At 45.9% G+C, this 26462-nt stretch overlaps 1 protein-coding gene across 1 annotated transcript in view; it reads right to left on the reverse strand.

Moving 5' to 3' along the window:
- The window catches only part of INTS9 (integrator complex subunit 9), an 80740-nt gene that overhangs the window by 6829 nt on the left and 47449 nt on the right, over window positions 1-26462 (reverse strand). The window contains exons 12-14 of the mRNA XM_090025919.1: window positions 15702-15873; window positions 10678-10802; window positions 9024-9191 (exon numbers count right to left, since the gene is read on the reverse strand). Of these exons, the coding sequence (XP_089882045.1) occupies window positions 9024-9191; window positions 10678-10802; window positions 15702-15873 (465 nt within the window). The remainder of the gene's footprint in view (window positions 1-9023; window positions 9192-10677; window positions 10803-15701; window positions 15874-26462) is intronic.

Consider the following 26462-nt stretch of genomic DNA (forward strand, 5'->3'; position numbering starts at 1 on the left):
GCCTGGGCTGGCCTTCCAGAATTTGCAGGGGTAGTCCCCTGCAAAGTGCACTGCTCTTGTCCACAGCAAGGGTGACAGTGCTGAAGCCTGTACCTGAAAAAAAAGGTTGCAAGTTCCTCACAGCCTCCTACACCAGATGTGCTCAGCCTCCAGCCTGTGGGCCAGATCTGGCCTGGGGCACTGTATCATCTGGCTTGCAGGGCTCCCCACAGGTCCAGAAAGTTGTTGGCAGGGGAGTGCTGGCATCATGCCCCTGCCCCCAGCACCTTGAGTTGGGGTGGCGCAGGACCTCAGGGCCCAACCCCAGTATGGGGCACTGGGAGGAGGTTGTGCCAGCCCCCTGGGACCCAATCCCAGCACGCAGGGGACAGAAGGGGCAGTGCCAGGCCCCAAGCCTTGTTCCAGCCTGCAGATGGTCCACAGGACCAAAAGGTTGAGCACCACTGTCCTAGCCCATGAAATGGATGAACACAACCATTTAGTTGAAGGGGGTCTGGCTCAACATCATCATTTTCCCCCAGAGTTGTACCTCGCTCCCCAACCACAACCCCAGCCTCACATGGGTGGGGCTTTAGCTAGATAGCTCTCATCTAAGTGTTGATCCCTGCCATTTGCAAGGTTGGTGACCATGCCTGGCGCCAGATTTTGAGACGGCTTAAGTGTCTGAGCTCTCAACTGCTTGGTTAGTGCCAGAAGAGCTCTGTGTCTCAGGTCAAACACCTGCTACCTTGTCTCAAGGTAACATCAAGCTGTCCCTCTGCCTCCCCAAGTTGTTCTCAGTGCACTTTAAAGATGGGGATTAATCTAGTTTTGCAGATGGGAGAAATGGGGTATTAAAAGCCTTGCCCAAGTTACCTAACGAGCCCACATCAGAGTCCAGAATAGAGAGCTGGTTTAAATGGGACTAGGCTAGCTCCAACGGGAGCAGAGTCGGGTCAGTGCTAAGTACATCCTACCCGCTGTCTCTGTGACAATGTAGGCCATCCAGCTTTATAAAAGGGATAGGCAGAAGTTTCCATGGGAAAGCAAGTTATTTAGGCCTCAGTATTACAATGTAAGGGTGACTGTCAGTGTTTTTAGGTTGGTCCCTGGAGCTAAAAATATCGGCACTCAAGGTGGTGTAATGCACTGTGCTTTGCAGTGACTGAAGGCACTTTCTCTCCCTGCCCCCTCACCTGGTGGAATCGATACCGAATTGGTTCGAATGAAGGCGGCAGCAAAAAAAGTGACAACCACCGCAAGGCCAGAGAGCAAAACAGAGCTTTGTAGCTATGTTCAAAGAGCGCTTCTTCTATCAGTGAAGTGCTCCGTTACCACCAGCTATTAGGGCATTAACCACACGGACAGTAAATCATAACACTAGCCTCTGACAGTCAAACAGGACTGCAAAACGGGCATTTAACTTCACCTTCTCTAGCAACTCATCTCTAAGAATTGGCTGATTTTCTTACTATAGAAGTTCACTGACCCAAACCCAAAAGGTTATTTCATCACATCCAAAGATTCAGAGACTGAGGCCTGGCAGGACCCATGCAATCACCTTGTCTGACCTCCTGCACAGATGGGTATAGGCTTGTTCCAAAAAGCTGTATGATGGCTCATCTTCTAAAAGGATGTCTCATCTTGCCTACATGCTAAGTGATAGCGAGTCTGCTGCTTCCCTTGGGAAGTCGTTCCACTGTTTAATTATCCTTACAGCTATGAAATCGTCTTATTTCAAGGTTGAATTTGTCCAATTTCAACCTTTAGTCACTGAAACTCGTTATGCTTTTGCCTGCAAGATTGAACTCCCTCCCCCCACCCCATGAAGGCAAGAAGAATTTCTACATCCTAGTCATCACCGCCACCCTAATGCCACCTGCTGACATCATGAAAGCCACCAAAGAACAGATACTTTTGCTCTGAACATGACCTATTTATGGAGGAGCAATTGGGCTGCATTAAAATGCTGGTATCATTGCAATTTTCTTCTTGTTCGTACTGCCAGTGCCCCTGAAGAGCAGATGATGTGGTAGTGATGGAGACAAGTGTCAGTATTTGTTGAGACGAGGGCTGGCAAGTCAGATTCTGGCTTGCTGCAAAGTTTGGTTTGTTCCAGCTTGAAAATTCTTCCCTGCTTAATTAAAATTAACAACAGAAACCAATAAAAAGAACCCCAATAAAAGTAATCAGCCTGTGAAAGATTAAATTTGTCAGCATGGCAACAGGAGCTTGGTAACAGCACAGAGAAAATTTGTTTTTTGGAAGTTTCACTGCTGTGACTATACATGCAGACAGCAAATGCAAGCTCTTGGAGCGGAAGTTCATTCTTAACATACCCTGCGCCTGAATCTCTCTCTCTCAGGCTTGTACTTTCTGGAACCGAACAGGATCTGGCACTTGCAATGGGAACTCAAGAGACTGATGATGATCAAGCCACATCAGTGGTCAAACCACCTTAATTTTGTGGTGGCCTGCCAAAAGTGTTCTCCCCCTTCCCCAGCCCCAACACTTCACAGATCCATGCAATTCAGATATTGCGCTTACTTGGAACAGATCTGTGTTTGAATAAGGATGCGGCTAGTTTACTAAACCAAATATAGACAACAGTGATCCCCCCTCTAAAAGCGTGCAACCTGCTGGCATCTAACAGCACAGAAGCCTACAAGGCTGAACTGGAGCATAAGAAGCAGAAGTTGGACAGATCATGGGAATGGAGGAGTGGAAGAAGGATCCTCTTGGGCCACTGAGTCCAGTCCCTTGTATCCACAGGCATAAAAGTGTAAGTGCCACACTGGGTCAAACCAGTGGTCCATCTAGCCTGGTATCTTGTCTCCGACAGCGGAAGAAGCGGATGCTATAAAGGAAGAACACTGAACTAGGTATCTCTGGAGTGATCCGTCCCCTGGCATCCACCATGTGTTGGTCAGAGATGCCACAGGAAATATTTCCAACCATTCTGTTCAAGAGACATGAATAGGGAATTGATAGCCCAAGGAAACGCCAAAGTTTCCACTTCACATCCTCACTCAGCTACGAGGCACTGTACCCCAAACATCAAATGCGCCCTGTAACAGGCCAGGAGAGCGCACAGACTCTCCCTATGCCTGAAGAAGGGTGTTTGTGCCTCAAAGCTTGCAAAGGACAATTTTCCCTCTGTAGTTGGTCTAATAAAAGATACCACATCTCCCCAAAGAACCTTGTTTGCCTGCATCCTTAGACCAACACAGCTACAACCAACAACCCTTGAGAGAGTTTGAGCTCTTCTGCCCATGTTCTGCTTACAGCTAGACCCCCACAAGGAGACAGACAGGCCAAGATTTTAATATGGACAGGAGGAGACAGCATAGAAAGGGAGATGTGAGAGCTATTAGCATAGATATGGAAGCTGAACGTGGGTTTGCAGCTGATATTAAATGCAGAGGGAGAAGAGCAGGGGGCCAGGGACAGTGCTCGACAGAGCTCTCTAGGAAGAGGGAGGGGAATGAGAAGGATCCTCTGGAGGATACAATGAAGAAGCGATGAGAAGCAGCAAGAGAACCAGAAGAGAGGTTCTCTCTTCAAGGAAGATGAGGTTTCAAGAAGATCCAGAGTCAAAGGCAGCCAACAGATTGAGAAGCACGAGGATGGAGCGCCGGTTTTGAGCTCTTGCCAAGTAGGAATCATTAGAGACTTTGGCAAGACTGGTGGCAGCAGGGTGCCACTGGAAAAAGGCAGATTCACAGGATGCAACTGGAGAGGTAGCGCAACCCCTGAGCTTGCAGATGAAGGGGAGTGATACTTGCAGAGGCAAATGGAGCCATGTATTCATCTTTTGCACTTTAAAGATGGTAAAGACCAAACATTTTTGTATTGTGTATGCATGGGGTGGGGGTGTGTGTCAAAGGAGAATAAAAGGTGAAGGAGAAAAGCAAGGAAGGAGATGAGAGGGTGAATAAGTTAAGCCTGAAGGTGGGATGAGGTCACTGGGACAAGCAGAGTGTCTAGGAGCAGAGAAGATGGGGAACTTTTGTATCCATGACAGGGCAGCGAAGGCAAAGAGAGGGCAGGAAAAAGAGGATACGTCAATTCTTTTGAAAGAAACTGGAGGATCCTGCGTAAAAAGGAGGAGGAAGGAGAGGGCTTGAAGAGTGCAGTGGATACGAGCTACAGAGGGAAAACCGCTTGCCAAGAGGCTGCGCTTCTCCCTCAGCTATTTTCTGCAGTAGCTTCTAAACATCCCTATGGGCCACATGGCTCACGTACATGTGTGCACGCACCCCGGCTTGCCCGAAAGAGCCTGCAAATAAGAGTACTTTAAAACATGTCAGTCTCATTAAAATCAGACAGCTTGCTGCCAAAGTCAAGTGATATGCACCACTGTTCAAACTGGGACTCTGCTTTCATTACTTCATACACTCAGAAGCGACTGTTTAATTTATCCGTTTGCTCCAAGAAGGTGCTTTCCATTTCCCCATCATCCTCTTGTGAATAGACAATACCCAACCAATTTTCAGAAGCTGCCTTTTTTTTTTTTTTTTTAAAGTGATGTGCAGTTGCTTAGAGGAACAAATCAGTTAAACAAAGTGGAGAATGCTTCCATAATACTCCAGAGAGCCGGCCTAGCTGCATGCCACGGAGAGCTGAAACCTATCTCAGAAAATGGTTGGGCTAAGTGTAAATCTCATTAATAACGAAGAGCCTTTTGGTCTCTCTTCAAAGAGTCGAAATGGAATTCCATGAATATCCGTGGATTTCTACCAGGGGAATAGACCCGCGTATGGTCAAATGCAGGGTGGAGCTGGGATATTTTTGGAGGGGCGTATGGGAGAAAACACCTCGTCATCGCCTGCATCAGTAAAATGACTCCAGTGGTAGTGAAATTGTGGGTCAAGGTTTTGGGGTTGTCTGCATATCACACAGTTAAAGAATTGAGACAAGTTTGGAGACATCTCTTTGTGCAGGTGGAAAGTCTACGGAGCTTAGTTGGAGAGAAAGAGCTTATGCTGCTAAGCAGGATACGATGGAGGAAAGGTTTTTGTTTTTTGTTTTTTTTAACGTGGAGACTTTTTCCTAATTCTAGATCAAAACGTCCCAAGCTCTGGCACCCTGCACCCCGGGAATGCCTGCTTACTACAGTTTTGTATCCCAGAACTGGTTATATCATTTGATTTTGGGTTTCAGGTTTCTTTTGAGAAGTAACCAGCCAGCTGTCTACTAACAGATGTTTCTATGCAGTTTTTTAAAGTGGTGTCAGAGTGACTCACAAACATTAACAGATTAGTCATAAGATCATAAGAAAGTTGGGCTGGAAGGGACCTAGCAAAGTCATTTAGTCCAGTCCCCTGCTCAAGACAAGATCGTCCATGACTAAACCACCCCAGCCAACGGCCTGTCCAACCTGCTTTTTAAAAAAATTCCAAGGAAGGGGATTTCAGTTTCTCCAGGCAGCCTGCTCCAATGCTTAACCACCCTCATAAATCAGAAAGTTCCTCTTTATCTGCAACCTAAATTTCCCTTGCTGCAGCTTGAGGGCACTGCTCCTAGTCCTGTTCTCTACCATCACAGAGAAAAGCCCAACTCCATCCTCTCTATACCTACTCTTCAGGTATCTGAAGACTGTTAACAAATCGTCCCTCGGTCTTCTTTTCTCCAGACTAAATATCACTCATTCTTTCAGTCTTTCCTTATAGGTCTGGCTTCCACGGTCCCTAATTATTTCATGGAATTACAGAGAATCATAACCCTCCCAGTCCTCCTGGAGATGGGTGAACATTTGTCCTCCTTTATACAGTAGGAAAAGCAGACACATAGAGGTGACACAACTTTCCCAAGGTTACACAGGAGGCCTTGGTCTACTCAGGTTTTGTCCCACTAGCAGTTCAGTACAAAAAAAATCACACTCCAAGCAGTTTGATCTAAGGGGTTGGTATCTGTGTGACACTTGACAGTGCAAGAGATCTCTTCCCATGTGCCGAGTGGATGCCTGACTTCCAGCTGCTTGGCTGAACGAGAAAAATGCCTGTTTCCGCTAACGTGCCTGTGAACAAGCCCCTTTGTGAAAACGTTTGAGGGAAACAAAGCATCTGAAGTCAGTTCATCCACCCTACTGATGCAGTGCCTTGACCAGAGCCTCCGAGCCTCTCTCAGTCTCTCTGAATGTCTCCTCCCAATGTTTGAGATAAAAGATATCACGTGCACCCAAAGAACCTTGTCTGCAGAGGGAAATGCTTGTCTGCTCCTTTATTAGCCCAGCTAAATAGCTGGAGATTGTTCTTTGCAAGCTCTCGGGCACAAACACTCTTCTTTGGGCATACGGAGAGTCTCCTCCTTACACACAGGGAACTACATACCTTTTTGTCCAGCGACATGCCGGGGATCTGATTGAGTCTGCTCTGCATGCAAGCTGACGTGTGCTGCGCTGTCCCGCATGCAGTTGTATAAGTGGCGACGTGCATCAGCGTGCAGAAAATGGCGGCAGCGTGCTTTTGAACCAAAACGCTTCCAATGCGTTTTAGTTCAAAAGCATGCCGCTGCCATTTTCTCAGCACTGATGCACATTTCGCCACTTATACAACTGCATGTGCTGCAGCACCGGGTGCTTTTAAAAGCACCTTGTGTTACAGTGCAAACACGTGCACAAATGCCCTATAGCACTGAGAAACTACGGGGAAGTTTGGTTGCTGTAACATGGCTAGGATTGTAGCATCTCTTCTCAACAATACCAAGGATGCAGCATAGGAACACCCTTGGCCAAGATCAGACAGAGAAGAGAATTAAACTCAGGTCTCTCAAGCACCAAGCATGTACCCCGACCACCAAGCCAGCCTCTCTCTTTCTGAAATGTATGCATTTAAGAGACAGTGCTCATCAATGCTTATTGGTAATACTTACCTGGCAGTTAACCTCTCTATTTTCAACAAAGGGCATTATTTAGCTCTGCAACCGGAGTCAGCCCAAGGAGCAAGCACCATGTAAGGCCCACTTAAACCCTTAGGTAAAGCCTCAGGGCACAAGTGCAACTGGAACGGCGGGTAGGCTTCATGCTGGCTGTATGCACTGCGGCAAGCATCGCCCTGACAGCACAAGACTTGTTTTGGTCATGGTGCTGAACGTAAGCCATGTTTTGCTAGCCCTAGGTTTAATAGGATCCAATAAATATGCAAATTTCCCCAAATAATTAAATATACATGCTACGGTACAGTTGCATCCAAGTATATTTTTCAATTAAAAATCCCTCATTGCCTTCAGCGATAATCCGAGCATTGGGCTGCAGCCTCACAAAGCTGACTCCAGGCACAAATTGGAGGCAGATAATGTGGTGGTGATGGGCTGAGTGCCTGGCTTGTGGGTCTTTGCTAGTCAGGTATAGTTTGTCCTCTGTGGCTTTGCCTTTAGGGTTAACACCCAAGATATTCCTCAATTAGTAGAAGTGTTGCCAGCAAATCATGGGAAGTGATTCTTCTCCTCCATTCAGCATCGGTGAGGCCACATTTGGAGTCCTCTGTCCAGTTTTGGGCCCCCCCACTACAGAAAGGATGTGGACATATTGGAGAGAGGGGGCTGGAGGACATGACTTGTGAGGACAGGCTGAGGGAACTGGGATTATTTCGTCTAGAGAAAAGGAGACTGAGGGGGATTTAATAGCAGCCTTCACCTCCCTGCAGGGGGGCTGCAAAGAGGATGGAGCTGGGCTGTTCTCAGTGGGGGCAGATGGCAGAACAAGGAGCAATGGGCTCAAGCTGCAGCAAGGGACATTGAGGTTGGATATTAGGATGAATTTTCTCACCAGGAGGGTAGTAAAGTACTGGAACAGGTTACCCAGGGAGGTGGTAGAGTTTCCACCTCTGGAGGTTTTGAAGACCAGACCAGACAAAGCCTTGGCTGGGATGATCTAGTTGGGGCTGGTCCTGCTTGGAACAGGGGGTTGGACTAGAGGTGACCTCCTGAGGTCCCTTCAACCCTCATTTTCTATGATTCAGCTGTCCTCCAATGAAAAGCAGACCCATTTAATTTAGGCCTTCCCACAGGCTTATAAAGTCTGCTTGTAAAAAAAACAAAACTGCTGTGGCTTTTGATTCAAGGACACATCCACATGGACTGGTTTGTCAAAATATTTTAAGATCACGTCCATTAGAATATGGGTCACATAGTATATTGAGAGAACATTTATATATAATGTATAGGGATAATAAATTATTGATAGATATTACAGGCATAAGTGGCATGTGTTAGAGATGGTTATAGGCAGCTCAGTAACCTGTTGTTCTCCAGGAGAATTAACCATTTACTGAAACAATTATCACTCGAGCCACTCAATAGTGTGCACTGAGTATACAAACTATAGCTAGACACCATGGCACAAAGGAAGGATGGTGCATCAGTCTCCAGTTCTGCATCTATACAGAGCACTTGGTTTCTAAATTTACATGTTCCTTGCCTCACATGCTTGCTAATGAGAATGAACACTTGCGTGGTTTGAAGTGTGCCACACCCTGGCAAAGGATAATTAATCTTAATTTACATTTAGCATTCCACCGAGGTTCCTTCAAACTCCATTAACATGCAGTGTGAATGGGATTAATCTGAAGAGCACTTCTTAGTGCAGTCTGCTGCTGTATGGGAAGTGCCTTACTCTCACATGAAGTCTTAGGCACAAGTATAAGTGAAGTCTTAGGCACAAGTCAGAGGGGACCAGCAGGCACTGGGGAAGTCCCTGTTCCCCCGAGCACCGCCAGGAGCGACTAGAAATAACGGTCACAAGCTGGCAGAGGGGAGATTCAGACTAGACATCAGGAGGCACGACTTCACGGTCAGGGCAGCTAGGATCTGGAACCAACTTCCAAGCAAAGTGGTGCTGGCTCCTACCCTGGGGGTCTTTAAGAGGAGGCTAGATGTACACCTTGCTGGGGTCGTTTGACCCCAGTACTCTTTCCTGCCATGGCAGGGGGTCGGACTTGATGATCTGCTCAGGTCCCTTCTGACCCTAGAAACTATGAAGTACAGCTTGGGCAGCAGCACAAATATGGTGATGGAGAGCATTTTATCTCCCTTTTGTCACTCACTTCTGGCATGATTTCAATCTTCTCATAGCGCCGCTTGAATGGGAGGGTTAGCACCTCCGCTCTGCGGTACGACATTGGTGGTGGCTGGCAGTCTATCATCAAGTCTGTGCGATGGGACTGCGTGGGTGGTGGCTGGGTGTACTGCTCTGGACAAACAACATGGAGAGGCTGGAAGAGAAGATAGTGGTGAAAATACAGGCGTCTTGTTTGCATGCCTTGCTTTGGTACTCGTATGGACTGCAAGAACTGACACTGCAATTACAAGGTTGGTACTGCATACATCAATAATGCAGGTTATTTATATTACAGTAGCGTTCACAGGACCTTCATCAGGACTGGAGTAGGTTGTTAAGGGAAGGGACAGTCTCTATTATGAATCTCTGCAAAGCCTAGTACAAGAGGGCCCTTGGCATCACTTCACCATTAACAGTTAATTAACCTAGGTGCCATTTGAACAAAAATTAAAGGTGGCCCCTGCTTCACAAAGCTTTCCATCAAAACGGGGACAAAAGGTCAGTGATGGGTGTAGAACACAACAGAGCAGCGAAGGGAAACACAAGCATCAAAGTACAAAACAGGGCTGTATATGCTATCCAAAAGGACAATCTAGAGGCTTCGTGGCTTGTTACCTACACATCAATGAATTGTTATTAATTGGTTGTTTACCACAGGTTCTCAAGGAATCCAACGGGGAACATGGGAGGAGGCATGTGTGAAAGGAGGCGGCAGTGAAATCCGCCACCATTCATGGAGGAAAGGGACGGCTGCAATGTGGTGAGAAGACAGTGTAGGCAAGTCATTGTTTGGAAAGAAGAGAGACTGGTGTTGCAGTCTGGCCTGTTGGGATCTTCTGCTGGTTCCCTCTGAAAGCATCAGTCAGGAAGAACATTTTGTCAGCAACATTTGAGATAGAGATGGATAAAGGAAGGCTGGTGTCAAAGAGGAGCCTATGATAGAGAGTGGAAATGATGCTGGAGGAGTGCTCTCGTAGACTAAGCCAGCATTTCCCAACCTTTTCCAGCCCACAGCACACTAACACTAATAAAAATTGTCCACGACACCCGTTAAGGCATTCCCCATCCTCATACCTATTGGAGCTCATTGCCATGGCAAAACTCTGCAGCTCACCTGCTCATTTCTTATGGCACACTTCTGTGCCACGGCACACTGGTTGGGAAACACTGGACTAAGCTAAAGGCTTAGGGAGCTAGGTGTGGGAGGAATTGGCTGCAGTTAGTGACAGTACTGATGCGGAGGGCATCAACCCCTTGCACCTTGAGGCCTTATCTATGTATCACCTACCTCCAAGCATATTTAAACAAACAGGAAAAAAAACAGGGGGGAAAATGACTGTCTGTATAAGCTCTTAAGAGATGGATAGAAATGTGCAATATTAAACCTATGGACTTACTCCATACACTGAGCTCTACATGTCTAACATACTTTAGCTGCAGGGACTGGCACCATTTTGCACTAGTTTCAGTGCAGGATGTTAAAGGAGGAGACACACGCATACTTAAGCTCTCTTTAGGAAACCAGATTCCTTGTGTTGTGTGGCTTTGCCATTTGCTTTAATATAAAGGTCACACCCAGTGAAAGTCTCTATTCAGTGTGTGTGGTGAAACAGAAGAGAAAGCAATAGAGATTTCATTACCTGGACTTCTTTGAGTAATTTGGACACCTGAATAAAATTCAGTCTTGTGTCAATGGGGCAGTAAACACATTTCATAGCCAGAGGCTGATAAGGAGCCAGTGCATCCAGATAAGAGAAGTCAGGCTCTGAAAAGAGGGGAAAAAATGATGAAGCTATTAGATGTCTTTTAAGAACAAAGACTGCTCAATTCTTTTCCCCATTATCATACCCGATGTTAGAACAAACTGTTGTTTGGAAAGGTAATTCAGTTATGGATCTCTCTCCCTCCCTATGCAGTTATTTCCCATTAATTTGATGAAAATTATGCCCACAATTAGTCTTATCTTAATCAAACAACAGTGCAGTTCCATTTCAATTGAAACCATTATTGCCTGATTTTTCTACAACAAATCCAGTCAAGGCAAAACTGACACCTCTTATTCTATCAGATCCTCTATTAAAAAAAAAAATCCAGCCACCCAAGTTTTGCAATTTTTAAGTGTCACAAACCAACCCAAATGGCCTAGTTTTACAGCCCGACATAAAACACAGCACAATTGTTCCATATTTCAAGACAGCTTTGTATAAATGTCATCCTCGGCATTTCCACTCTCCCATTTCCCTTCACAATTATTCTGTTTTTCTTAGTCTGTGTGATAAGTGTGGGACACATTGAAGGATAAGGAAGTAGTCACCAAATATTTCACTGCAACCCTAGAGATTTGAGAGAGACCCGGACAGCTCAGGGCAAAGGTGTACTGACCTTTTTATATCCATTGTGCCAGGCTAATTCTAGCTCAGGTAAGCAGGGACAATGCACAATGGATGTACCATGCAGTCAGTAACAAAATCTTCTATAAAAATAGGCTTCTTAATACAGAAGGCCCAGCCCTCAATATCATTTAACAAGATTTTACTTCCCTTTGCCTGACAAAGAAGAGTTTATTGCCAGCATAAAAATTTGCGGTTGGCTACGTACCAGCAATTATGATCCAGTTACACTTACTTTGTAAGAACAGAATATAGCATCAACGAATGATACGTACATCTGAAATGTAAAAAGGGCCAATTTGCTGAAGTACAAAAGTAGTTGTCAGCGCAACTGATTGGGAACATGAAATTTCAAGTGGGAAGTATTAAGAAAACTGGTAATTGTTCAAGGATGTCCTATAGGGGACACAAAAATCCATGAATCCACAAGCATGAAAGAAGTTATGCTGGGCAAAAAGCCATGCTGGCTAAAAGCAGATGTGGAACTGGCAATAACGTGAACAAACACAAACTCAGTGCAAAAAAAGAATGGGAAAAAGGGAAGTTGAGGCTAACGAATATAAGCTACAAGTTTTAAAATGTCAGTTCCTGATAGGGCAGCTACTAAAATACACTATCAGCGGGCAATAGGGTTAAGTATGAAGGGCCTTTTCAAACATTAGCACAAACAACAAAATCTCCAGGTCAGGTGCACATCCTTTGTTAGAGGCAGATGGTCACATTGTAAATAGTGATGCAGAGAGGACATAGCAACAGATGCTTCTTTTCTGTATTTTGCACAAAGCTGGAGGAACTGTCTATCCCATGGGATGTTGCGGCGGGAACAGAATGTCTCCCCATTTGTAATAAAGGCGGTGTGGAGCAGCGCTCAAGTCAACAGACCCAGACAACTTCCATCCAACAGTCCAAGAGGAAGTAGCTGAGGAGCTCTTTGAACCACTATTACTATTATTTAAGCCAACTTGGAAAAGGGGGGAACTGTGAAGTATGCAAGTGTAGGTCTAGCTTTTTAGACACGGTAAAAGCACCAAAATGCTTTAATCCAACCCATGTTATTAGGCAGAACAACAGAAACGTGTAGTGATGAACAAGAGGAGTGACTAGATGATCCATTGGTTCCTTTTAGCCACAAACTCTAGGACTCTATTAAAACCTGTCTGGAAAACAGGTGTTGCTCCACAGCAAAGACACCACAACCCAAGTTAAACTGACTGTAAGAAACCCTTGCAGATCCAACGCAGCCTCTCCTGGGCCCACTGAGGATAGTTCAGTGCCGAGGATTGCTCACTTTTCAAGTTGTGGCCACCAGCCATAGCTGCTGTTTTAGGGTGTGCTGTCTAATCCTTGGCTTTCTGTCCCAGGTTTGAGTATTTAAGGCGGGGTGTCAAGAAGAGGGCCCGTGGAGACCCACTATCGAGTCCCTGGTGCTGCCCCGAATGGACGCACACCCGGCATGCAGTGCACCGTGGCTCAGCCCCATGTACAGGGCTTGGGATGAGTGCTGCACATGGAGCCCTCTCGAGCTGCTTTGGAGTATGCGCTGCATGCAGGGCCCCTCACAGCCACTCCTGGGCAAGCCACTGTGGTCCTGCACTGGCCAGAACAAGTGCTGCATGCGGTATGGACCCAGACCGGCTGGGGCAGTGCATGTCCTAAAGCAAGCACTGGGAGTGCTGGATGCTGCATGGAGGGGTGGTTTTGTGGGCCCCATCCAGCCTGTGGGGCCAGCCATAAGCCATTCATCCAGCCCACGGATTGGTCCTGCACCACTCACCATATCCACAGGGCCAGATGAGTTTGATATCTCTGCTTTGAGGGTACAGACAGATGTTATGACTGTATCTGTAAGGATAAGCTGTTATCATGCAGCTGTTAGGCCTGCCTGTTCTTGCAGCAACACAACTGTTAACCAAATCAATGAAACTTTAATTTGGTTTCATTCAGGGTTACAGGTACAGTGATTTAGCTAACTTTTATTGCTACAGGAGCATTCAGGATATATCAGAGCACTCGATGCGCACTCCTAAACAGCAACTCCCCCATCCCTTTTAAAAGTGTACTGTCCATAGCTTAGCTACAGACTTAACAAGATAGTCATTATTAATACTCTTGCATTAATTGTAGCATGAGGACCATAAAGTCTGAAACCAAAGAGTCTTCCAGAACAAAGCTGGGTTGCAGTCCTACATATCTGACTGCTCCCATTCTGCCTTTGAACCAATGCCTCTCACCGTTACAGGGGATTTTACCTTAGATAAGGCACATTAGAGTCTGAGCTGTTATACCAGTATAAATAAAAGCCAGAGGAGTCACTCCAGGCTTACACTGGGGTTTAATGAGAACAGAGCGTGACCCACAGTACTTTGCTCTGAATCTCTGCAGACAGAAGGGAGCCTTTGTTGGCAGTGGAGAACAGCCATAATGTAAGCTCAAAACATACTGCTGAGTGCCCGTCCCCAAAGAGCGCACAAAAGCAAGCAAACAAATTGAAAACACGAGCCCTAGCCAGGTTTCAGGAATTGCTTTCCGTTACTGAGCCAGCTCAAACACTCTGGGTATGTGAGAGCAAGGGTTTCAAGTGAGGGATAAAATTAGGAGCGGAGCTCAATGGATTAAGAGCCTGGTGCACAAGCATTGCATGCATCCTGAAGGTGCCCGAGTGATGTGCTAAAGCATTGCCGTAAGAAAAACCTACTGCCTTTCTGCACTTCACAAGAGGGCTCCACTTAATACAGGGTTAAAGAGTCACTGCTCCATGTTGGAGAGGGTTCAGAACACAGCCCCGTCTCGGGCCAGGTTTGGTTACCCCGGTTCACACAGGGTAGCACTGCATGGCTTGAGTAACTCCACTGAGTTTCTTGGGTGGAGTCAGTTTGCATTAACACGGGCTCTAAATGAATCCCCAAGTTGGGATAAGGTTCAGTATTTCCAAAGACATTTAATCTAGTCATCGAAAAAACTGTGGTAAAAATCAATCAGAGCCAGTCTGTCCCCAGTCTCATCCGTTGCAAGGAACCCTTCTCCGGCTTTCAGTAAGGATAAAATGCAGCACCACTTTAACCATAGGACTGCATTTCACCTTTGCAAAGGCTTTAAGAGTGGGGCTCTCTCTCACCTTGGCTCATCTACCTGCTGGTCGTCCCATTTCTAGCTCCTTCACTCCTCACTGTGCCTCGTTATGTGTCTTACAAGTTTTCTCTCTGTCCCTGATATCAGAGCAACTTCCACAAAATCAGTAGCAGCCAAACCCCTCAAAAGCTTTATGGAGTCTTGGGCACTTTTCTCTTTATGGGATTAAACCTCAGCCTGGGGCTGGTTTTTTGTTTTGTTCTTTTTGGAAGGGGGTGAATAAAAAAAGAAAGGAGATTTTGCAGAAGGAGACCCTTTGGTAGAAACACTCTCTTGGGGGCTTTGCAGTATGTTTTGAAGATCCACCTGGCGTCCACTGGGATTCCTCAACAAAGAAAGCTTTGCATCCAGCTATCATAACCTTTGGCAATGTGCATATCCCAGAGGAATGCAAATGTCCTGGTGATTCAGAGGCCACATTCATTCCTTGATGTAGCTGGAGCTTGATCCATTACATGCTCTGAAAATTAGGGGCCAGGCTTTCAATAGTGGCCTTAGAGTCTGTGAAAGGAGCCTGATGTGCTCACAACAGCCTGAGTTGGCAGGTAGTTTCCTTCTTCTGCCTCTGCATTCAGCTGCAGATACAGTGAGAAAGAGTAATAATCTGGAAGTGCATGGGTCTCTATGACCGGCAGATGTGAAGTTTCTTAATAATCTTGCACTCTGGCAGTTGTTGCTATCTGGTCACCCAAGTTTACCCAAGAGTTAAACAAGAACCTGATGCGTTGCTCTATTTTCATGATTGGGGGCCAACCTCCTTCAAGAGAAGATGGAAGCAAAGTATTTTCTCCTTCTGACTAGCGGTGCTTTGGTCACGCCTGGGTTCAGTCTGAGCCAACTGCATTTCTTCCAAGAGCTAATTTCCCTGCAGGGGTTTTACTGCTGAGCATACAAAGATCTTGCTTCTAAAAAGGCAAGGAATGACTCTGCATGGCAACAATCGACCCTGAAAGGCTAAAAGGAATGAAATGCAGGAAAAATCAATTGGTCACTAGAGTCATTCTGGGATCCTCATTTGGACGAGCTCCTGGTGAGGTCACTGAAAGTTTTGCCTGGGGAACCAATGACTAAAGCCCCGACATTTTGGCCCTACAAGAGTGACTGACATCTCGCCAGGTCTGCCCTGGAAAGGGCATTTTGCTTACCTGTAAATATAATGGTGTTCAGACTAGATTTTCCCCACAGCTCCATAAAGTGCACCACGTCCCCGAACCGGAGAGAGGGGTGTCCAGTAAATACAACACACGGCTGTTTGAAATCATTGCTGAAGTCTCCATGGATGCTGGGATAGTGCTTCAGTTTGTTTGTCTGAATGAGCTGAGAGAGAGAGAGAAAGAGAGAGAGATCACCAACCTCTCACACATTGCACAAAATGGTCACTTAAATAAGACTATATCTACTCACGCACACATGCTAGCCATGGATAGATGTGTTTTAAATATGTTACAGAGCTGAGCTCTATGTCTTTCCTGGTCTGATTTAGTCAGTGCTGCCACAGATGCTAGCAGGAGGATGTCTGGCCAGGACAGCCGAGCACAGGGCTGACAGCCTGAAACGTCAGTGCTCTGGTTCTGTCTTTGTGGCCAGACACAAGATGCTGACAGTGCAGTAACCTCTGCAAAGGGGCTGGATTTAGTGCTACTCGGTGATTTCCAGAGTAAAAGCATGCTCACCTAGCAGGTACAAAGATAGGGTTTCCATTCGTGATCTCTACAAACCTACTCTGTGCTACCCAAGTGAAAGTGGAGTCTTTGCAACGCTGAGAAATCCTGCCCGCAGGGACCCCCATGCAACTGCATTCTCTCTATTAGGTTTTAGTCAAATGCCATTGAGCCACAGGAGGGGAATGGACGCTGGCATGCCCTCTCTTAACCAGGCTGGCCTCTGCTAGGCTAACAGAAAGAAAATGCACTAAAAAGGACTGAAGTCAGACAGTCTGACTAAACAGACGGTGGAAACAGATCTCCTTAGAAAGATGGGATAAGCTCACAAAAGCACTCAAATGCAGGGCTTTGCTTCATGTCTCCAGCCTCCATTTCCCCCCTTGAAAAAAAATACAACCTGCCTGTCCCCAAAAAGAGTGGGAAGGTGATTTTATTAAACAACGTTCGGTTGCACAGTGAAGTCTCACCACTTGGGAGATCCTACTGCTAGGTCCCCGTAGCACTTATCTGCCCCCATCACAGACTGTACAAGCATCAGCACCTGGTGAACTGAGAAAATGACTTCCCGGCAGGGTTTTTCATAACGGTAGACCATTTCAGAAATTTAAATAAGGTCTAGGGAAAGGAAAGCACTTTTCCCTACATAAAGGAATGGGGGCTCTTCTTTTCCTTTTTAAACACACAACTATCTAGTGACATCTGCTGCCAAGCATAGCAATACTGCTCAGGACTGTAGGATTTTGCAACGGAGGCTTCAGTAACAGGCTGCCAAAGATATCTGCGCTAGTCTATGGAAACCCTGCCCAGTCCCACTTGTTTGCCGACGGCAGCGCACACACCAGCTAACCCACTATGCTTCATAGCCTGAGACCTCCCCTCTTGATATTGTTCCCTATTGTAACATGTGATAAGTACCTCCTGATGCCATCCCTCATCTTTCCAGAGCCTCGTTTATCAGCTGCCTTTTGCTGTGTTATGCAAAGCTTATTACAGAAGGAATGAGAAAGCTGGTGCTTTCGAACCAGCGTTAACTGGGCATGTGGGATCTGAGCAAGTTTTAAAGCTTCTTAGCACCACGACACAAGGACAGCGGCTGATTGTTGATCAAGTTCAGCGGCAATAAACCCTGTGATTTGTCAGGCTAAATCTCTAGATGTCACCAGTCAATGAAATGCGTTGGCGCTGGCAAAGGCAATGTACAAAAGTGCCTGCGATTCCAGCTTTTATTCACTGAAATGATAGCAGTCTGGCTGTGCTCTGTGCAAACACTCATTTTCTTCTCTTCCACTTCTCCTCCCCCTCGCTCTCTTTCAGCTTCCTCGAAGAGGGTTTTCATGCATGATTTTGTCCTCCATTTGTTTTGCCTACACATCCAGTTCAAACCTGCACTGCCGCACGGGAACGGAGAGCTGGCAAAGCTGGACCGACACTGGCGCCTTTAGGGGTGACGGAGACTGAATGCAGACGCAGCCTGTCAGATGTGCCACTCGTGTCCTCAGCACATACAGAAATGATGCATCGTAGGGAGAAAGGACCTGCAGATTTCTCCATTCCCTTGCAGTATGACAGGCTGAAGCACCCTCCCCCCTCCGACTTGCCTGTAATATCAAATTCCAGTTCAGTTTCCAGAAGGGGAATTTAAATATACATCCAATAACTGCTGTGGCAGATAATATGCACTCAGTCTTGCAAACACTCCTATAATTAAGGCTGGTAAAGATTTCTGATTAAAGCATCTGGAGTGCAATTTTTAGAATCTAAACATTGCTCTAGTAGTAAGAGCTACCTCCTGCACAACAGCTTAGCAGGCAATGGGCAAAACAAGTTTTAGCCCATAAATTACTGAAATCTGGAAGAACCAGAAGGGAAGCACTCCCGGCAGTCCTGGCGTTCTCTGAGACTTATCATAAACCTAAACCTGAGGTTGCAAAACCTGTTTCAATGGGGCCAGCTGTGGAATTTCTGCTGCAAAAGCCAAATTGGATTTGTGATGGGCCAGGACAGGGTTTTGCTGGTCTCCAGGAAACAGCCATGCCTGACATTTCAGTGCCGGGCAATTTTGTAACATGGTTTTTTACCCCCCAGAGACCCTAATGCAATCTACCCATTCATCAATTCACCATCTCCTACTCCAATACATATACATGTACAGCACACACACTTTTGCAAAGAAGGGAGGCGATTGTGTTAAGCGAAGGAGATAATCAAAAACCGATACATATTCTATTTCATGGCAGCCTCAAAAAAAATCCTACTTTTCTATTTTAAAGATAGACACAAGATCTTTGACACCAACAGTACCCCGTCCCCTATCGCCAGGTTGGACCATCAGGGTCACTGTGGGTTTAACCTCCTTCCCAGCCTCCCCTTCCCTCTTTACTACAATATAATGCGTTGTTTCTTTCTTGGCAATCTCAACCAAACACTGACTCAAAGCCTCCTGCCCCAATTAGGGAGTTTGATGACAGCACAGCATGACATGATCCAGCTGAAAGGGCACAGAAACAAGTTTAGACACCTTCTATTGTCACTTCTGAAACACCTGGTAATTTGGTAAGCTCCCCCCTCCCCTCAAGAGTTGGATCTACGAAATGGGCTCAGCTAATACCATCTCACCTGGTTATTGCGGGATTGAGTTTGGGATGATGATCTGTACAGATCTTTGAGTTCCAAAGAGAAAAGGGGCTAGACACATATATTAGAGAGTGTTGCGGATAAATAAGGTTACCGAACCATGGTCTGTGCCAACTTAGGGTCAAAAGTATTTCCAAAGAGTCAGGCCAGGAAGCTTTAGTTTCTGGAAGCAGGAAGCATTTGAGATGTCTTTCTATAGAAAGATTCTTTAATCGACTGAAAAAAACTTGAGAGAGACCCGAGACGGTAAAGCACGCTGAACATCAATGGTGGAGAGTTGTGTTTTTTTTAATTCCAAGTGGCTAAATTTCCCTCTAAAGCAGGAGGTGTGATTTATAGGGTCAGTAACTGCTGCTATAAAGTGGATAAATCTATGTAGCCTTTGTGTACTCTTTGTTCAGCACAGCCAAGATGTATTGCTATTTATACTGTGTGCATCTGTAGCCAAAAATTCTAGATAGATGCGTCTTTTCTATCGATGGAAATGCATACATCACTTCGCCTCCCTCGCTCCCTGCACAGGCCACCAGCAACAAAGGCCTTTTGCTGTAGAAGAGAATACTTTGTCACTTAACTCCTGCTATTTATTGCTTTGAGTATGGCATGTAGGAGATGGTATATGAAGGAAAGAAACAAAATCAAGAAGAAAAATGCTCGGGTTTCCGACCACGAAATCAACATTACTCACGCTTCTGTTATTTTCAATCAGAAAAATCAGATATTTCCTGGCTATTTCTTCTGGGTGCTGCCAACTGCCTCTTCAAGCTGGGGAGATAATTCCAACATTCCTCCTTTCTCCAACAAAAAAAATCACCCTGTAAATACTAATGGATTTCAAGTGACTGTGTGCAGGGACATGGGGAAAGGTTCTGGATAGACAAGCCTTAGAGATGGGGTCCGCTATGGAGAGACAGAGCAGTAGGGTGCAAGGTATGGATGTTTCTCAGTCCCACTTCGGCAGTGCTTCAATCAGTCATCTACAAGGACCACATCTTGTGGTTCAGTCTTGTGGGCAGTCTATCCTCAGCTTCTTTGTTGAGACCCTGGCAACAAAGGCTGTGAATAGACAGTAATTTGTGGCAGCTACAACTGCTGCAGCCGTCCACGCTCTGCCTGCAACGGGGAGCACAGCTGCTTCTTCCCAGAGACCAAGGCAGCAGCAGGCTCTGACACCTCGATGCCTCCCCCCAGCTCCACGGGCAGGAAGGCAGTCAATGCTGCTGCTCCCGACAGCACTGATTAACTGCCCCCCACTCCCCGTCCCTCCCCTCTTGGGTGGGACATATGGACAGTGGGGTACGGCTAGAAGCTGGTAGAAACCCCATGCAGCACTATCATGCATTATGCACATTATGTGGCGCTACAACACATAGCCTTGCAGAGAAGATCATATTTCATCTGTGAACATTTCTGCAGCGCTTCTTCCATGTCCACAGCACGACAAGGGGTGTGCACGTCTGTCTCTGCCTTTTGCAGGATGACAAAAAAAACCCCCAAACACTTGTAGCGCAACAAATGTAACGTCTGTCTACAGCCAAAGATTTAAGAACAGTCAGCTGCTACTGCTTCCTCAGATTTGGGCAGAGAAACTCATTTCAGTAAGATAAGAAAGTAGCCACCTTTGCATAGGCACTGGCATGGGGCATAATTTAAAACAGGGATGCTCAACATCCAGCCTGTGGGCTGGATCCTGCTCATGGAGCTGGGTCACCTGGCCTATAGGCTTCTGCCCTGGCTCTACCTGCAGCCTGTGGGTACCTGAAAAGCAGAGAAAGTGGCCCTCTAAGCCACTTGGGTTTGGCATCTCTGATTTAGAAGATGAGGGAGATGAAATCCCATTCACTTTCAACTCGGAAGTTAGGAACCTTAATCCAAGTCACTTTATTTAAAAAAAAAGAAAAGTGAGTAATAATGGTATTCTGGGGAGATAGAAGCCTAATAAAGAGAAGTGGAATTTAAATGTGCAAAAAGTTTGTTAAATCTTAGGGATTACAGAAAAGCAGGGTTGGAAGGGACTTCGCAAGGTCATCTAGTCCAGCCTCCTGCTCAAGGCAGGGCCATCCCCGACTCAACCACCCCACGCAACCATCCTCCTAACCTCCTCTTCAAAACTTCCCAGGATGGAGAGTCCACAACTTCTCTAGGCAGGCTGCTCCAGTGCTTGTCCACCCTTAGTCAGAAAGTTCCTTCCAATCTCCAACTTAAAATTTCCTGTGCTGGAGTCTGAGGCCACTGCTCCTCATCTTGGCCCAAAAGCCACAGACAAAAACCCATCTCCTTCCTCTCTATAACTGCCTTTCTGGTATTTGAAGACTTATCAAATCAGTCCCTTCATTGCATCTGTGGCAGTAAGCTGTTGCTTATGAAAGCTTAGGCATCTCCGATTTAGTTAGTCTATAAGGTACAAGTCACCCTTGCCTTCAAACCCCACAAATCTTGTTTCTAATGGGATAGAAACTTCTAGTGTTGATTCACTTGAAGTTCTTCGTCCTTCCAGTCACAAAAGTTACTGACTTGGGAAACGTAAACTGGAACTGCTGCAAAAGTACAGGACCAAACTGGCCCGATATAGGTTAGCTACTCTTTTTTACTGTTCTCCCATCATACCAAGTGCTCTCACTCATCTCTTTTTTCTGAGAAGCTACTATCAGTGCTTTCACTGCAGTCCTACTGGCAGATGTTACTTCCTTGCAGCTGAGATGTAATTCTTATTCTTATTCAAGCAATCGGCTCCTGCTCTAAGTGAAAGATTACAGCAGAGATGTCTAAAGCTCTTGAAGGCCTCTGGACAACTCCCTCCTGCTCCCCATTCATTTTAATAGGAACTGGTATCCAAATTTCTCTGTGCAGCTGAAAAAAAAAAATCACCTATGTTTCTTGCCTGCCTGCAGCACTGGAAAAGTAGGAGTCTCTATACAATTGGATTGGTTGTATAAGCACAACCTCATTATAGTGAACCTCTGTGGGACTGGGAGAAAACTTCATTAAAAAAGGGTGTTTGCTGTAACAGGGTTTGTCAATTTGTTGTACTGTAATAATGAAACAAGAAGGTTCCTGCAGTTGAGACTGCTAAAAGCAGAGGTTTGTTATAAGCACAGTTCGTTATAATGTGGCAGTGCTGTATTAAAAAAGAAATCACCTCTAAGAAAAACTAATTTCACGCATAGATAAAATGGGAGGAGAGATGATCTCCCGAGGTCCCTTCCAGCCCTAATGTCTATGTCTATGATAAATCTCTGAGAACAGAGAAAGGGGACAATGAGGAGGGAGCAGAAGGGCTTTAGGTGCTCTGACATCCATTGCTGGTTATGCCATCTCAAAGGATTCAGCAGAAATAGGGGGTTCATACAAGAATTTGGGGCCTGGAGAGAATTCCAGATAAAGAGACTGAAAAGATTGGAGTGGCTTAGCCTAGAGAGGAGGAGGAAACAAGGGAGGTTTTAGAGGTAAAAACATAGTGGGAGAGAAGACAAGCCAAGAACTCCTACCTTTCATCTCACAACAGTCGTAATGGGATGAAATGCAAAGGCTACAGATTTGATACAAGGAAGGAAATAGCTCTTACACTTAGCTAAAGCCACCAATGGCCCAACAATCCTCAGGGGCATCTGACAGCAGACAGGATCGCCACTCCTGAACCATCCCGGCCGGCGCTCATCCAGCCTCTTTTGAAAGCCTCCTGGGAAGGAGATGCTACCACAACCCTGGACACGTTGAGGTAATGAGGAAGCCCAGTCTTTTTAATTCTCCTCTTTAGGTGGATGAGAACAGCTTGTTCTCGGCATATGGCCCTTCTCCTACGCACAGTGCCGGGTACATGGAGGGGCTCATCTAATGGCAGACATACGTATCTGAGCAGTGACTTCCTCTGACTTGCCCAACATGGAAGCAAGCAGCTGAGGTCTTCTTCCATCATCAGCTCATCTCCATGAGCATGTTACAACAACTTAAGAAGTCCTCCTGAGCCCAGTGGCCCATCAGGCTGGTGTGTTTGAGGCATACCAGTTTCTGTGGCCAATGGCATACAATGGAGCAATACAGCTGGTGTCACATCTGGACACCTATGACCACCTACCCTTTCAAGTTGGCCTGATGTGGGACAGAAGAAAGGGCAGCTTGCAGTACTTCTAGCGCAGGTGCAGCTTATACAAGCAAAGAGGCCCTACGGCCGGCTTAGATTGCTCCAGGCCTCCTCCCTGCTCTAGCTACAAGCAAAAGGGGTTTAGCCTGACAGCTGCTGGGATCACCCATTTGACTGACACTTTTAATGGCACAGCTATTTGCAGTACAGACCTGGCCCATGCCTCCAGGTCTTAATTCCCTTCCGGTAAAATGGGAATTAAAGCACTTCCCCTACCTTGCAGGGATGCTACAAAGATGCATACCATGCAGACTATGCTGGGAAGGGGGCAGAACAGTTCCCTAGAGGCAGACGTACATACACGCAGTCAAATGGAAGAAGTTTTCCCACCCCCCGTTTACACTTTTCAGTCTCATTTCTATGCTTCCTAAAGGGAAAACACAGGAACAGCGTGCTCTCTGCATGCCCGGCCCCGACACGGCCCAGTAACACTAAACCAATTCCAGCTGTGGGACTGTGACAACAAAAGCTGAGCTGCAGCCCAAGGAAAGTGTGAATCACGCTTGCAGGGTGGCAACAAGAAACAGAGAGCCCAGGGGTGAGCACTGCCACCGCGACGTGGACCATTCAGTGCTTTGGGGGTGGTAGGTTTGATTGGTATTTTTCCCTAATCTCTCTATCTGATTTGTGTTCTCCTGAAGCGCGCCTCACTTGTGATTTACGACTATACCAGCAGCTTTACCTGGAACAAACAGGACCATTATTCATTTGCCTGTTATTTTTATTATGGGCCAAGTTTTCAAAAGACTGTTAGCAAGTGCTGGAGCTGCCAGTACTGCTCTGAAGCCTATATCTGCAAAGTGGTTAAGTGGCAGGAATCAGCAAGGAAGACACCCACTGGGTCATCGCTGGGGAGGAAGGGGAATTGAAGCGGGCAGCGCAGGACACAGTTCTTTGTCCCCAGCACTTACACAAGTGTTGCAAACAGAAACACTGATTCGTGCTAGAGGACTCCTCCATGGAATCCATGGTAGTTCTTACACTTTTTGGCCTCTGTAAACCTCTCTTACCTGCTTCAAACAACTTCTCTACATTTCATTTCATCATAAGGAGTTCGAACCAAGGTCCGATGTTATGAATCTTTCCAAGACATCAGGACACAAGAGAGGTATTCCTCCTTAGGGACACATCCTTCCCACTCCCATAGTCATACAATGCTCAAACAAGTTACCGCGGGATTTTATGAGCTGGCACCGTAAGAGTTACAGGCTGCTGTGTTAACATGACAGTTTGGAGTCGGTTATAGTAATTCCTGGAAGAGACAGGCTGCTTTAGCTGTAACATAGCCTCAACACTGTCTCCAGGGTGATTTATTGCTTCCTTTGTGAAGGGAGAAAGGAGAATTATTATATGTTCAAAACTAGTATAACTGACACAGTTTAAGCTGCAGGCACATAATTCTCAGGTCAGCTCTTCAGCTCATGTAGCTTCTAAAATATCCTAGACCAGAAGCAGCTTTCTTGCTGAGGACAGATTAATCTGTCAGCCCAATATTCAAAATATCTCAACTGTAGCTCCTGATTCTCAGAAACCAAAGTCATTAACTTGATCTACACATGCAACAGCTAAAAATGTTCTTAGAGGCAGTGAAACAATTTGGAGGGATCCGGTTATGAAAAGAGCACTGGAGAATTAAAAGACATCCTTGCAATCAGAGGATACTGTTATCGCAGTACAAACACACAGGCCCATCCTGCTAGACTGCTTAATTAAGCCACTCTTTGATAGCTGCATGCTTTTTTTCTGAAGGTCTTCACTTTGACCCAGCAGTTTCATGTGTGTGCTGGAATGGGCGTTGGGAAGCCTTAAAGCTTTTGGGAGGATGTAGAATAGCAGGGGGCAGAAAAACAGAAGGCACTTCAGCTAGAAACCAGGGGCCAACAAGCCTACAGCGGAGAACAGAGATTTAGGATAAATTAAGCAGCAGTGCTAGCTGCATGGCTAGAGCATCTTGTTCTTAAGAGATTAGGCTTTGCAACTTGATTTCCCTGGGTAAATTTTTAAGCACAAGGTGTGGATGCTGGCCATGCAGGCTCCATTATCCCTGATGCCAGACCATTCCCAATTCACTGCACACCCTGTCTAAAACATATACCAGCACCTGGAAGGAGTGAAGAGCAGAAAGCTAGACCCTAATCCTATCATCTTCAGTGGTAGCTGGGAACTGGAAGCACCAGAGAGGCGATATACATAGCAGGCAAGTTACGTTGCCAAACAGCACCAACTAAATCTCTCCTCAAAGCTCCTCATAACTGCAGACAGCGACAGAGGGGCTGGATGAGGCCTGCCTTTGTATGATGGCAACTCTGCATATGCATTTATCATGTTAAGGTTGAGTATTTGACTGGATCAAACATTGGTCAAAAATTGTAAAAAAAATTGCCAATAAGTCCAAATAATACACAGAAAAAGGACAAATGAGTCAAAAACAATAAAAATCATACTTTTGTCATGAAAACTACAACAAAATGTAGCTTTTTTTAATAAAATGATGACTGGTAAAAAATAAAAAAAAATAAAAAAATCTCCAGTCAATTTGCCAGTCAACTGATAATATTGGACCAGTCAATTGGCCAGCTTGCCAACCCGAGCTTATAGACATTTTTGCCCACTACAGATGTTGACAATGCTAGTGAAATCTCACAAGCCGATCTGTAGTGCCTGTATGTGCAAAAGGCTCATTTTCTGACAGAAGCTGGACTGAAACCCTGTGAAAGAAAACAGAGCCAAATTCTTCATGCGTTGGCACCTCTTTTACCTTTCATCTACTACAAGGGGAGATATGCTGAACTCCACCAGAATAAAAAGGAGCTGGCATGTGAAAAAACTCTCACTGAAGGTAGAAATTGGGCCATATTTGAGAGACAAGGGTTTTTGCGGGTGTTAGCTTTTGATTGGACCAACTGCAGGGTTGGCATGAACTTAACACCCTTTTGAATGCAGTGCATTCTCCTTCAGATCATTCAAAAGCTTGTCTAAGTCTATGCCAACCATACAACTGGTTCAATAAAAGATATTGCTCCCTACATTCCTTGCCTCTTGCATATTTTTTTGGACCATCACAGATATAACATCACTCCAGCCCTGCCGCACCATATTTTATTTAACATCTGGCTTGTGAGGAAGTCCTCTAGAGATGCACACCTCGTTTCTGCAGGAATCCCAGACGGGGCAGCAGCCTTATTCCTATGTGCTTCAAGTATACACTATCTCAGGACGTTCCATTTATAGGAGCAGACGATAACACTCAAGTCTTCGCAACGTGGACTCCTTGAATATTAACCTTGTGTTTCCAGGTGTCTCATCCCTCAATTCTTAGGGCTGGACAGCCTTGGAGCCCATTTCAGAAGGGAAGGTGGGATCTGGGGCATAAACCTGACTCCAATTGCTAGGTTTTAGTTTTACACACTTGGAAATCAGCAGTGTAGACAAAAAGCATGATGGCAGGCACAGCTTGATAAAAGCAA

This window comes from Crocodylus siamensis, chromosome 1 (assembly GCF_052110815.1).
Source record: "Crocodylus siamensis isolate JL-2025a chromosome 1, ASM5211081v1, whole genome shotgun sequence".
In the NCBI taxonomy this organism is placed as follows: Eukaryota; Metazoa; Chordata; order Crocodylia; family Crocodylidae; genus Crocodylus; species Crocodylus siamensis.